The sequence below is a fragment of the Oncorhynchus masou genome, chromosome 30, assembly GCF_036934945.1.
Source record: "Oncorhynchus masou masou isolate Uvic2021 chromosome 30, UVic_Omas_1.1, whole genome shotgun sequence".
In the NCBI taxonomy this organism is placed as follows: Eukaryota; Metazoa; Chordata; class Actinopteri; order Salmoniformes; family Salmonidae; genus Oncorhynchus; species Oncorhynchus masou.
In genome coordinates this window covers 25,902,485-25,917,281 of record NC_088241.1, presented here as the reverse complement: position 1 = coordinate 25,917,281, position 14,797 = coordinate 25,902,485, and the positions used below count along the sequence as shown (strand labels likewise).

At 42.5% G+C, this 14,797-nt stretch overlaps 1 protein-coding gene across 2 annotated transcripts; it reads right to left on the bottom strand.

Moving 5' to 3' along the window:
• Positions 1 to 891: 891 nt before the first annotated feature.
• cops7a (COP9 constitutive photomorphogenic homolog subunit 7A) lies at positions 892 to 10,620 on the bottom strand. 2 transcript variants are annotated; one of them, XM_064948693.1, is made up of 8 exons: positions 10,515 to 10,620; positions 9,036 to 9,158; positions 8,806 to 8,881; positions 7,704 to 7,792; positions 5,530 to 5,732; positions 5,039 to 5,144; positions 4,076 to 4,245; positions 892 to 1,491 (listed from the first exon to the last, which is right to left on the bottom strand). In XM_064948693.1, the coding sequence occupies exons 1-8, from the start codon at positions 10,611 to 10,613 to the stop codon at positions 1,452 to 1,454; spliced, it is 906 nt and encodes a 301-aa protein (XP_064804765.1). In that variant the 5' UTR covers positions 10,614 to 10,620; the 3' UTR covers positions 892 to 1,451. The 2 variants fall into 2 exon arrangements, with proteins under 2 accessions (XP_064804765.1, XP_064804766.1); XM_064948694.1 differs by having other exon boundaries at positions 9,036 to 9,199; positions 10,515 to 10,598.
• Between the last annotated feature and the right edge of the window lie 4,177 nt (positions 10,621 to 14,797).

Sequence of the window (14,797 nt, the reverse complement as noted above, 5' to 3'; positions counted from 1 at the left end):
ACACTTTTTTTTAACGTAACCTTTATTTAACAAGGCAAGTCAGTTAAGAACAAATTCTTATTTACGACGGCCAATTGTGCACCACCCTGTGGGGCTCCCAATCACGTCCAGATGTGATGCAGGATTCGAACCAGGGACTGCAGTGAGGCCTCTTGCAATGAGATGCAGTGCCTTAGACCACTTTGCCACCTAGGTGTACAGCTGCTAGAACTCACAGCTCCCATCTGGTAGGAACCGAGCAAACTGTGAAACAGTAAAGCTCAATCACACTGACTGAAATTAACACGGCTATTTATAGAGAGGGACAGAAAGGGGGAGAAAAAAAGTTGGGAAGTGGAAATGGGGTTAAAACGGATAATTTCCCTGTCTCTCCATCCCCCTTTTCTCTCTCTCTCTCTCTGTGGGTTCCATGGGAGTTAATAGCTACCATTAACGTCATGCAGGATAGGGAGAGAGGGTTTTTAGAGAAAACAGAGGGAGGCTGAGGAGAGAGAAAGAAAGCGAGAGAGAGAGAGACACGGACAGGATGAACGTGAAAAATGAAATTTGGAGCGTGTGATTGGGGGGAGGGAGGGCAGACAATTCCGACAGGCAATTTTGACGGTGAAATAGAAGCTTTGGGCAAAATATACCGATATCAAATATGAATGCCCTATGTGTGTCTGTCTGATGTGTGTATGTGGCAGAGAAAATGAGGCTGAGAAAGTGTGTGTAACCAAGCCGACTGATCACAAGGGTAGTTCCAGCGCTCTAATATATTAGTCTCTTTGGGGATAACCTAATTAAGGGTCTGACCTAACACAGATATCCCCCTTCTGTGAGTTAACATTTAGCTAGTGATGCAACCTCCAGTTGCACTTTGAAGTATGCCAAAAAAACAGACTAAATGAATAGAGGGGGTTCAATTTATTACCAACAATTAATATCCTGATTTTATACTTCTCAACTCAATCCTCAGCAGAAAAAAATACAAACAAGCAAAAAGTGTAACACAGAGTACACACATCAAATACACACATTCAGTTTCACTGCTTGTGGCTCTGCTTCTCCTGATAATACACACAGCAGCGAAGCTCTGCCCAGAGAAGATTATACTCGGTCTGTCTCTGTCTGTCTGTCTCTGTGTACATGTTAGAATGGGTTTGGGTCTGTGTATATACACAGTGCAGATAGTCTGTCTGTCTGGTTATGTGTACACACCTATCAGAATGTGTGTCAGACACTGCAAGTGTGTCTGTCTGACTCAGTGTCTGTATATACATATATACAGACATACACACATACAGTGTGTGTGTGTGTATGCGCGTGCACGGATATGTGTGTAAATCTTAGTGTGTTGTCTGTGCATTGGTCACATTATCAGTCTATGAGTCTGTGTGGGTCTATGTGTCTGTCCATCCATCTGACAGTGGATCAGTGGGGGTGTTCCGGGTCTCTCTGCATCTCTGCCTTCAGTTGGACTTGGACCAGATCTTCCCACTTCCACGGAGCCTGAGACCAAACAAAAACAGACAACAGTTATTACATTACCCTAAAATGACGTCTCCAACAAGCAGCCGTTTCTTCTCAAGTCCGGGTATCTCTTCACGTTGCAGCAGATAAACACCGCTCTCCAATAGACGTAGGCGGGTATCAAAGTGGAATTTCCCCTGAAGGCAGATTGTCGCTCTGCTCCGAGGTCATTTCACACGAGGCACCTCGCGCTAGATCAGTGTTTCCCAAACTCATCAGTAAGCTTTGATTATTTGAATCCGCTGTATAGTGCCAGGGCAAAAAAACTGAATATTCACCCCTTGGGGTTCCCCAGGACCGAGAGACAATACGCTAGAAGATTGATCCCTGCATGTGGGGGGGGGGTCCCCTAAATCACTAAATATTTTTTTTTACAAATATATGAATGACTGCGGCCGGTCTAGCGTGTAAGACCACCGCATGCAGCACACATACACCAACCCAATGTGGGTATGAATCCCGACCCCACCCTCCATCTTCCCCGTATCTTTATCCCCTCTCATTTCATGCAGTCTGAATCAAATCTACAGGTAGGAGCAGACCAGCATATTGTATAACAGGTAGCACATGTTCACAGTCCCCGCTTCAAACGGCTTTTAAAGGCTGATCTCCAATACACGTCTGTCTTCACTAAACAGAAGAGGGGTGTGAGGAAGATGTAAGCTTGACGTCGAAACGTCAGTCACCTGTTCACATCCTGTACAAGAGGGGTAATACTACGATGCAAGCTAGATCTACTCAGCTTCAGTTGACTTCACATTCCAGCTCAGGCCTTTATTCATTTTACGAAGGTGCAAGGTGGATATTGATCGTACACCCGCTGCTTACTCGTGCTGAGCTTGTAACTGCGTGTTCATTTCGAACGGTGAACTCTTTACAAAGACAATACTAACACGTTAATCCATGGGCCAGTCGGTGTCACATTTTCATTTGTGCCCGAAATCATAATGAAAGAAAAGTTATCTTGCAAATTCAGCAGGCTATGGTGGGAAATGGGCTGTTAGAAGTGCCGTTTTTCTTTTATCACGTATCGGTATGTCGTCTTTGGTGTGCTCGTCAAAGAACAAGCGCCTTTTACCCACTAACGTTACTATCGATAACATATGTTGATTAAGTCGTACAAATGTTTTACCGTGCGTGATGTTTCAAATGCATTCTGTCATTACTAAATGTGTAATGTGCTAGGTATTTTAACATTTAAAAAAAATGTACACAAAAAAACATTTGATTAATAAAATATTTAAATGAGTTGTCTTCCTCAAATGAAGAGGATGACGACGCAATCTGATTTCATTGATCCTTAACTCGCGGCTCAGACACTATATTCAAATAAAATGAGTGAGCCCTAGTCTGTCCCAGAGCAGGTTAGTTCTGACGGATTCTTTGCTATAGAAATATAGCCACATTCATGTTACCGGTTATCCCGAGTTGAACCCAGAGTTGACCAAAGTTACCTCACTAATTTCTCAAACAGATGGGGGGGGGGGACTGGCTAACTCATTGAACCTGCTTTGTATGCCAATTTCTCAAATCAAGCAAATAAATTCCTGGCTATTTTAGTTCAAGTTGTATGATAGTTGTAACAACACCATTATGAACAAGGTTTGTTTATGATGGCCTTTGGTTCAACTCATTACGCCACGTATTATTGCAGGGACGTTTCAATTACGATGTTGGTAAACAAATGACTATTACTGTACTACTCCTACCACGAGAAGGTGGTTGACAGTAGATACTGTGAATGCTTTTCATGTGAGGCAATCCAAATCTCCAGTTAATGTTTTCAGTGAATAAAGTCCAATGCCACCAAAAATCTTAAATCATCTCTACATGTTTCTTTCATTGTCAAAATGTCCCCTAGTAAATTAATTATAATCACTCGTTTAACTGGAACAGAAAAACTCATGTAATAAAAAATAAACATTTCCTTTTAACACCTGAAGCTTTTTTTATTTATATATATTTTTTATTCACTTCAGGACAGATAAGGAATTAGTGTTGTAATTGGCCCAGAAGAGAGAGGGCCACTGGTACCACTGTGAGTACCACTACAAAGCACAGCCTCTCAGGCTAATGAAGATACGCTATGCAGACACACACACAGTCACTGTTCCCACTTCCACTGGCAGCTGGCGTTTAAATGGATGTTTGTTGTACAAACAACCAAAATATTACTGTGTTCGAGTTGAAGATGCTGCGAAATGACATGAAATCCAGTGGTTGCATAATCGATTCCGTGCCGTTTGAATTCGTCTGAAGTGATTGGAATGTTTTTGAAAATACACACAAATGTTTATTCTTGCCTCGGCTTGAACCACACCTCTGCCGTGACCCTGGAAGGACGAGGTCATGTTCATAAGACACCTAGGACTGAAACAGGTATTACCTGGACTTATATTTTTTTGTTTGTTGCGAAATGTTTAAAAAATGGTTTCTGTTGCTTGTCCTAAAGAACATGACCCTGAGGATAGCCCACCAACATCAAATGGTAACGCCTATCCGAAAAGAAGACACACAAACAATGAAAATATGGGATTGACCGAAGGAACATCACCTTACTTACCCTTTGACCTTTGAACTCTTCTTGCCCGGTTGCCGTGGTTCCTGAGAGGAGGCGGGGTCTCGTGGCTCGGCCGGCTGGTCTGCATCCTGATTGGATGCAGCTCCAGCGGCGGCAGGGCCGGACGACGGGGAGGCGGAGCTGGCCTTTAGCGTTTTCTGGAGGTTTGACACCTGAGAGAGAGGGAAAGAAAGGTAAACTAATGGAGTTTAGGACAGAGCAGAAGTGCCTGATTCAAACTAAGGCCGACTCGGAATGTACTGGGCTGTCTTGGATATTTTCTTCTCACAAGGTCCTTTCCAGCAGCTATGGTGGATGCGTAACCAGGCCAGCCCAATACAGCTTGGCTTGGCACTGGTTTGGCTCAGTAGTGTGAAAAGCTTAAGGTATTGTTATTATTTCTAATAAGAAGAGGTTGGAGAGTAACTTCTACCTCAAGCTGGAGAAGACTGACTCAGAGGACAGAAAAGTCACCTCTGGCCTACAGCCTAAATAAAGACACTGGACAGAGCTCTAAATTGGACACTGAATTAGGTCATTGAGTAATGAGTATACGTTTTGCTTATGGCTTCACCTCTACCAGAGAGGAAGAAGAGAAGCGAGAGGATTTACTCCAGCCAAAATCTGTCCACGAAAATAAGACAACGAAGTGAGGAATTTTTGCATTGAGATTAATGGGTGTCAAATTTGGTCAATAAAACATTTAATTGCTATTGTAATAGTTAAGTTGTTTACGAATGCAATGATATAAGTGGATGCACGTGCCATTTCAGCAAGTGGCAAACGACTTTATAACGGAGTTGTGCCTAATTAGCTAGAATAGACCCACCAGATCTCGCCGCCTCCTGCCTGCCTTCCATCTTTGAGGAGATGTATTTCCATTGTTAGAGCTGTCACTTGACTATCTTGTCAATATAATAGATGATCTTTGACGGTACCCAGAGAAAAGTGTCTCCTGGTACTAACCTCTGTCTCCACCTGAACTTTGACCTTCAGCTGGCTCTCTCTGTATTGGTTGGCTCTGGTTACCTGCTCCTCGATCCCACACAGGACCGCCTCACATCCTGAACACCTGAGAGAGACAGATAATTATTTAGACACTGATATGACTGATCATACTATCTATTTTTATCCCATTCTATACATAATTTATTGTATCTATCATGTCCACTGTTTTTATTTTATTGTTTTACTATTTTAATTTGTCTCATTTAGAAATCGTATTGGTCATTATTATGCATCCACTGTAAGAAATGTGTTCTATAAATACAGTTTAACCTTGTCCTACACACACACACACACACCTGGGTTGGAGTCTATTCATGAGGTAAACTGAAATTGCACTTCCAATTCCATATTTTTTTGGGGGGGGGGGTTTACTTCCTGAATTGAAATGGAATTGACTCAAAACCCTGGCACATGCACGGCTCTTTCGCACACACATATCACTAACTAACCACTCCTGCAGTGTGTTTGCTATGTTGGGCAGCTCGTTGGGCCCCAGGTCTCGGCCCACGCTGCAGTCCACCTCCACCTGCTGGTTCCTCTGGTCCAGCTTGCCCTGAATGATGTCACAGTAGACCGCCTCAATCAGCAGGTCCTCCAGCTCCCGCACGTTCTTCAGCTCCAGCTGCTGCAGGAGCAGAGAGTAGGGCAGGCACTGGGGGAAGAGGGAGACAGAGAATGTCAAATTCTATTATGTTGGGTCAATAGAAGTGAACAGGCACAGGGAGAGAGAGAGAGAAAGATGTTGAATTTGAGATGCTCTTTATGATGTCAGTGAGGGGGGAGTTGAGTGAGGGTGGTGGGACAGAGGGCAAGAAAGAACGTCAAATTCTACTATGTTGGGTCAACAGAAGTTACCTGGCACAGAGAGAGAAAGATGTTGAATTTGAGATGCTCTTTATTACTTCAGTGAGGAGAGAGAAGAGATGATGTACGAGTGAGGAATGGAAAGGTAAAAGAGAGGGGTAGAGGAAGGGAGGGCTGGTCAATATAAATTTACAAAACCATTACATCAAAATAGCTACCAGAGAGAGGAGGGGAGTTTGGAGTTTTAAAGGGGCAGTACAAGGAAAAATTGGATATAACTTTTATTTATTTATATATTTCCATACTATTTGGTCAGAAATTCAGAAATTGTGAAAATTATGATAATGCACTTTGTGTAAAAACTGTTTGAAAAAAATGCTTGGAATTTCAGCCTGTTCAGGTGGGATGGATCATTTGGCCCACATTATAATGCCACAATGTAATATGATTAAATAGACCAATGACTGTTAAGGGTAAGTGTGTGGGCTCTAGGCCATCCTATCAGCCAATCAGGGCGGTGTATGTAAATATCTTCAAATTTGTTTCCTAATGCCCACACGATCAAACTGAGCATTTCAAGGGCCAAAGGAGGCTCGGGGACATATTTTCTTACAAATATATTTTGTAGTTATTTTCTTTTAATAAACAGTGATTTATTAGACATATAGTGATGATTTAAAAATAAAATGACAAAGACTGCATGGGGGCTTTAGCAAGTCTTTATTCGGCAATTAAAGGATAGATTCACCCATTTGGAATGTTTTTGTGCATCTCTGAGCAATGTTCTGTCGATTCCCGGGGTCATTTCATGTTTTTATGTGTATCTGAGCGATTCACCGTTAAAGCACAGAAATACAGCCGGCCAAATAACTCAGATACACATGAAAACATGAAATGACCCTGGGAACCAATAAAACATCGCCCAGATATAACAATATAACATTTTAATGGGTGAATCTTTGCGTTAAGGTGTGCCCATACAGACATTCAATGTGGCACACTTATACTATGACAATATAAAAAATAAGACGGAAAGAGAAAGACGAGACGAGAAATGGGGAAGGGAGAGTAATAGAGAAAGAGAGAAATGAATCAATAAATTATTTATTAGGGAGAGTGGAGAGAATAGGAGAGATGGGCATAAAGCAAGGTAGAAAGAGAGACGGGGGAGGGAGAAAAAATATGAAATGGGGAGAGGGTTGAAATGAGGTGGTGAGAGAGCCAATCTTAGAGTTAGATGAATAGATAGCAGAGAGCAACAAATACATAGAGACAGAGAGCTCAAAGAAGAAAGGACAGGATACTTAACACAGTATCTCAATGATTTAATTCTCAGCTGCTATCATTCTCATCTATGTGATATAAATAAAGTTAGATCACATCACAGACAGGCTCTTAATAAAGTCCTTCACAACACAGAGTAATTTATCTTGTTAATGTGTCAAAGTTACAAAGCAAGTTGTCTCATAACCACATCATAAAAATCAAAGTTGAGTGAATTACTTGCTATTTTTGGTACTGAAGCTTGCTGAGTATTGTTAGGACTACAATTGTAGGTAGGCTATTGGAGTCCATGGAAAAACTGCACAGAATTATTATTTGACCTGCAATTCTTTAATAACAAAATAAACAGAAAAACTAGACAAGATAAGTCCAGAGAGCGTTACCTTCAGATTAAATGGCAAACGGATGATGGCTATCATTATATTACATATCATTGTCAACTATTTCCATAATTATTATGTGAGTGACCCACATTGAGCGTACTAAAGCTAGCAGAGTAAGGAATTTAAAACCAGATGAATGGGTGGTACTCTACCTTGAGATTGGATGCCAGACTGATGATGGAGAGGTGACGGAGTTTATTCCTCTGAGCTGGGGTCAACTCTGGGAGAGAGGCTGCCCTCTCTGAAAGAATAACATACCACAAACAGACAAAGAAAAGAAACAGACAGTGAGAGAGCAACAGAAAGGGACACATCATGACAGGGACCTTTCATAACAAGGACACATCATTACAAACACAGGGGTACAGGCTCTGTCCAGGCAGAAACTGCTGCTGCCTTTTAAATTCCACAAGGGAATACAATGAAAAATCATTTGAGTGTGTGTTGCCTGCGTATGTGGTTGCTTTAAAAAAAACTTGAGTATTGACAGTTTTTCCTCAGTGCGCCATTTTGCAATTCTAAAAAGCACTATGAAGTGAATACGATGTGTTGACATAAAAATATTTGTATTTCTCTCTTCCGTTTTTGCTTGTCTCTTATTAAGTCTTGTTACTAAATGTGTTGCTAAAGAATGACAAGTCCTTTACATATTCAGGTATTTCAAAGGATATCCAGGATTTAATTTGTCAGTTTGTGACAATGCAACCAATTACCACCAATATGAATGTCTAACAAAATGCCTGAGAGAAGTCTGTCCCTGGTTGAGTCCCAATAATCTCTCCTTCCTCCTGAAGTGTCATTACATCCCACAAATGTACAAGCATTGGATTGGTGTAGGCAGGCTAGAGCAATGGTAGTCAACTGTTTCAGCGGGTACCCCATTTTTTCCAACCAGAATTTCTGGGGACCCCATTTTTTCACCAGGAATGCTAGAGGGAGTTTCCATATACCAGTTATTTAATTCCAAATCCACAAAGGAAAGTGAACAAGTGCATACTTCTAGAGAAATGAGAGGTTATTGGGGACGCAACCTCTGTCGTGCAAAAACATTGTCACTTGGCTCCTCGTATAGGATCAAAATAAAGTATTGTGGTTGACTCTGTAAATTACAGGGGGCTGTGACAACCTACAACAGTGATGAGAAGCTGGCCTGCAGGGCCAATTGGCGGGGAGAGAAATACTGCTAATAATAAAACAGCTCCAGGGATATTAGATGACTTCTTTACACAGCAGCGCTGCCTGCCACTGTCATACCTTTATAGTCACAGTAGGTTCCATAGGCGAAGAGGTTGAGTAGCTGATACACTGGTGCGTGCGGGCCTGTCTCCAGCTTGGGGTAGAGGAGAAGGTGGGTGGTGGGGGACAGATAGAGGGGGCTTGTTATGGTCTCTAGCTATACCACCTCCTGTGAGAGCTGTGCCTTGATAATGGCTGTGACGGTGTGCTTGTTTGTGAGTGTGCTTACATGTGAGTGTGTGTGTTACCTCTCTGACGTTGGGCAGCTCAAGGATGTCTGAGAACACGTAGAGGCCTGGTGTCTCCAGCAGAGAACTTATGGCCTGGGCCAACGCCGGGCCTGAGAGAGAGAGGAGCTGCTCTACCTCCATCTGAGAGAGAGAGAAAGACAGAGTGAGAGTATGTGCAGGAGCTAAAAAGACAGAAGGCAAACAGAAGTGAGTAGGATAAAGACAAAATGAGGATAAGAGAAGTAATGACAGATAATGCAAGAGCATGAGAGAAAGGGGGAAGATAGGAAAGGGAAAAAAAGAGACAGAATGTCTTGAATAAAATAGTTGGCCTTCAATGAACAGTTAATACTGCATATCTTACATTTGAGAGGCTGATCAGCTTCTTTTTTTAATAGCAAGACAATTTTAATACTTTATTAATGTATGCCTGTAGCTCTGTCTAACCAGACAATCATATGAATAGCCCTTGTGGCAAGACTCCAAGTCAGTAATTCAATTTCCACTCTCATAAACTGATGTATAGGCAAGTGTTTTGAAAAACACCCTTCTGGTCAAAGCTAGTCAGAGACGCAGATTATTCTTTTACGTCATTAAATGGGCCTTGCTTAATATGAATATGAAATTGGCCCTACTAAAAGCACTGAGAATGTATTATTTGAGATCTAACCTATTTGTATTTGATATGCTGTGCTATTTGGAGAGAGTATTAGGGAGACACAGCAGTACTTTCAAATAGCCGAGCTAGCTACATAGTACTAACCTTCCTAGGCTGGGCACTAAGACACTCCATGCCATTGTCAGATAATCATGACTTTGGACACTTGGCTACTACTTCACAATGTAGCTATTTAGGTAGCCAATTAACGTTACCCTCAAATAGTCGGCTACTGTATGCTAACCTGGGCACATTCAGTAGGGCAGTATGGAAAATATTCACTGACATGTAAAATAAGGAATCATGTCAGATCAATTCTATCTGCATCGTTCGACCTACTAAACTTGGCCCTAGTGTGGAGTGTTTTGAGTCAAGCTCATTCAATGCTGAGTCCCAGGGCAGGGACCGAATTTCTGACTAATACTAATGATAGCTAGCTAGCGTCACAGTCATGAACAACCGATTGCACGCTAGCTTAGAAGCGAGCTAACGTTAGTTCACTAGCTCTTTATAGCATATTTTCAAGAAAAATGCTACTTAAAAACGGGCCCAAAGGAGCACAAACTAAAAAGATTGCTAAAGTTTGATCCAATTAGGTAGCAAAACTAGCACATAAGAGCTAACTTACTACAGTATGACTATGAAGAGTCATGCTAGCTGCTGCTAAAGTTACCACAACATGACTGTAAAGCGGTAACGTTAGGCCTCTATCCTGTTTTTCGTTATCTACCGACTCAACTCTAACGTAGCTAAGTGGTGCAAGGGCAACCGTGCGATTACCTTTATTAAAAAAAACTAGTTTACAAATATGTTCAAATAAAATAAAAGCAACAAATAACCTTATTGGTAAGCAAACTCAAGTTGATAGCCTGTCCCCCGAATCGCTCAGTTCCGCGGTCAGTGCACGTTTGACAACAAAGGAGAACATCCCTGCTCATTGGACGAAACGTGAAAAGGAGGAGGGTAGTGTTTGTCTTGACCGACAAGGGACTGAGGACAGTCTAGCTCTCGAGACCGGTCGCCACAGACAAACCTGGCTGCCCAGAGAGGACAGGTTGTTCTCACTCTGCTCCAGGGGACAGGTAGAGACAGAGCTGCATTTTCTATTACACTGTGACAAATACTCAGACCGATGAGAATATTTCTTTCCCCAAATTATAATTCAATACAAAGAATTTGAAGCAGTAAAAGATGAAGAAAAAATCTAATATTTATTGGGTGAAAAGCCAAAATGTGCAGTTTTGGCAGACAAATATGTGTCCTCCTGCCACAACCCGAGGGACAGCCAGTGAAAAGTGCAAAGTAATGTCGATAATATTTCCCATCTTGTTTTGTTTTGTCTTTCATACCACGTCATGTCATATATCTCAGTCATGTTGACACAGGTCTACTACCATTGCTTTAATGTATTGTTGTTCTCATGAATATTGTTGTTGTAGTTGTTGTTAATGGTAATCCCATGTCCACTACTACTATTATTATCGCTGTTGATCCCACCATATTTTATATATAAATATATAGTTTTATTTTATTTGTCGATATGTATACTTTGACAATGTAAGTAAGTAATAATGAACTTGACATGCCAATAAAGTCAATCGAATTGAATTGACTGAGCGGACCAGATGGATGCTTTTAAAATAGTGCCATCTGGTGGCAAAATATTATCTTCTTCGATGTGGTTTATCAGCGATTGGCATCCAATTGGTGCATTACCGTCACCTACTGTACTGGAATGTGTGCCAGAGTCAGGGAGAAACTGAATAGATAACCAAATATTTTAGACTAAATCTAATGACGTTCTACTCAATATACTATTTAAACTAATCTTCTGTATCCCTTTTCCTTCACACTACATCTCAGCCTCTCTCTTTCCCTCTGATTCCCTTTCTCTTTCCCTCTGATTCCCTCTCTCTCTTTCCCTCTGATTCACTCTCTCTTTCCCTCTGATTCCCTCTCTCTTTACCTCTGATTCCCTCTCTCTTTCCCTCTGATTCCCTCTCTCTTTCCCTCTGATTCCCTCTCTCTTTCCCTCGGATTCCCTCTCTCTTTCCCTCGGATTCCCTCTCTCTTTCCCTCGGATTCCCTCTCTCTTTCCCTCTCTCTTTCCCTCTGATTCCCTCTCTCTTTCCCTCTGATTCCCTCTCTCTCTTTCCCTCTTATTCCCTCTCTCTTTCCCTCTGATTCCCTCTCTCTTTCCCTCTGATTCCCTCTCTCTTTCCCTCTGATTCACTTTCCCTCTCTCTTTCCCTCTGATTCCCTCTCTTTCCCTCTTTCCTCTCTCTTTCCCTCTGATTCCCCTCTCTTTCTCTGATTCTTTCCCTCTGATTCACTCTCTCTTTCCCTCTGATTCCCTCTCTCTTTCCCTCTGATTCCCTCTCTCTTTCCCTCTGATTCCCTCTCTCTCTTTCCCTCTGATTCCCTCTCTCTTTCCCTCTGATTCCCTCTCTCTTTCCCTCTGATTCCCTCTCTCTTTCCCTCTGATTCCCTCTCTCTTTCCCTCTGACCCACACTGTAGCAAGACATGCTCCACAGTCTCTGTTTCCTGGCAATAATCACATTTTCCTTTTGAATACTTTCCTATCACATTTAAGGTCTTATTCAACCGGCTGTGTCCCACATGTCACGACTTCTGCCGAAGTCGTTGCCTCTCCTTGATCGGGCGGTGCTCGGCGTTCGACGTCACCGGTCTTCTAGCCATCATTGATCCTTTTTTCATTTTCCATTGGTTTTGTCTTGTCTTCCCATACACCTGTTTTCAATCCCATTCATTACCTGTTGTGTATTTAACCCTCTGTTTCCCCTCATGTCTTTGTCAGAGATTGTTTTATTGTCAGTGTAGTGCGATTGTTGTATAGGTGCGCGTCGGGTCCTCGTACCCATGTTTGTTTGTTTATGTACATTTTAGTGTTATGGAGCATACTCCGTGATCTTTATTAAAAGAATCCATTTTACACTCCGTTTGACTCTCCTGCGCCTGACTTCCCTGCCACCTATACACCTATGCCTGACACCACCCTTAATATTGTAGAAAAAAAATTGCCTCCTCTCTCCTGTCCCTTCCTGCCGTCCTCCCCTCCCCGACTTTCCTCTGTACTTGAAATAAATGCCTGCCCTTAGTATCTCTATTCCACTGCTCCTGCCATCTCTGCACCATCCACTGTCCATATAAGGCTTGTTGCCTCTGCTTTTCTCATTGAAACTACAACATCAACATCCCAACTAATAAGTGTTTGTTTAGCCAGTACATCAACTGCCTCGTTCCCTTCCACCGCCACATGGGCTGGGAACCAAGTAAGTCGTATCTGTTTACCCATTTTTCTAATCCTGCCATGGGTTTGTTGTATCTCGTAAAGCAGGTCTTGTCTAGTCTCTCCAACACTTCTAGATCAACTACTGGAGGCGGGAGTAGCCGTGGTGGATTTACAGGAACAGTTACCGTTGGACTAAACTCCCTTCTGTACAGTCCCATCTCCTTTGCCTGGTTATTAGCCACCCAAAGCTCATGTTCTGTATTCGCTCATGTTCCCAGCACGCCTGTGAAATCCCTTTCGCAGGAGGAGACACCCCATGTCCCTGTAGGTTGACCCAATAATTCATTGCCAGCTGCTGTCTCCTAATCTGCAATGGCATGTCCCCCATCTCCACCTGTAGTGCAGCCACTGGGGAGGTCTGAAACGCTCCAATACATATTCTGAGTCCTTGCCCCTGTATGACATCTATCCTTTCCAATGAGGTCTGGGCTGCCGAACCATACGCTATACTCAAATCAAATTTATTGGTCACATACACATACACGTGTTTAGCAGATGTTATTGCAGGTGTAGCGAAATGCTTGTGCTTCCAGCTCCGACAGTGCAGTAATATCTAACAAGTGATATCTAACAGTTTCGTAACATCCACCCAAAATACACATACATCTAAGTAAAGAATGGATCAAGAATATATACATGTCAGAGTGGCATTGGACTAAGATACAGTGGCATAGTATAGAGTACAGTATATACATATGAGATGAGTATCGCAAGATACGGAGACATTATTAAAGTGGCTAGTGTTTAGTTTCCTTAAAGTGGCCAGTGATTCCTAGTCTATGTCTATAGGCAGCAGCCTCTGATGTGCAGGAGATGGCTGTTTAACAGTCAGTGGTGTAGTATAGAATACAATAGGGTATATACTGTACATATGAAATGGGTGATGCAATATGTAAACGCAAGTGCAGTTTATACTGTACATCTGAGATGAGAAATGCTAGATACGGAACATTATTAAAGTGGCTAGTGATCCATTTCTAAAAGTGGCCAGTGATTCCTAATCTATGTCTATAGGCAGCCGCCTCTGATGTGCTAGTTATGGCTGTTTAGCAGTCTGATGGCCTTGAGATAGATGTTTTTCAGTCTCCCGGTCCCAGTTTTGATGCACCTGTACTGACCTCACCTTCTGGATGATAGCGGGGTGAACAGGCTGTAGCTCGGGGGGTTGATGTCCTTGATGATCTTTTTGGCCTTCCTATGGCACCGGGTGCTGTTGGTGTCGAAGAGGGCGGGAACACCCGTCTTAACTTCAACAGTGAAGAGGCGACTCCGGGATGCTGGCCTTCTAGGCAGAGTTCCTCTGTCCAGCGTCTGTGTTCTTTTGCCCATCTTAATATTTTATTTTCATTGGCCAGTCTGAGATGTGTCTTTTTCTTTGCAACTCTGCCTTGAAGGCCAGCATCCCGGAGTCACCTCTTCACTGTTGACGTTGAGACTGGTGTTTTGCGGAGACTATTTAATGAAGCTGCCAGTTGAGGACTAGTGAGGTGTCTGTTTCTCAACCTAACCACCCTAATGTACTTGTCCTCTTGCTCAGGTGTGCACCGGGGACCTCCCACTCCTCTTTCTATTCTGGTTAGAGCCAGTTTGCGCTGTTCTGTGAAGGGAGTAGTGCACAGCGTTGTACAAGATCTTCCGTTTCTTGGCAATTTCTCGCATGGAATAGCCTTCATTTTCAGAAGAAAGTTCCTTGTTTCTGGCCATTTGGAGCCTGTAATCGAAACAACAAATGCTGATGCCCCAGATATTCAACTAGTCTAAAGAGTTTTATTGCTTCTTTAATCAGAACAACAGTTTTCAGCTGTGCT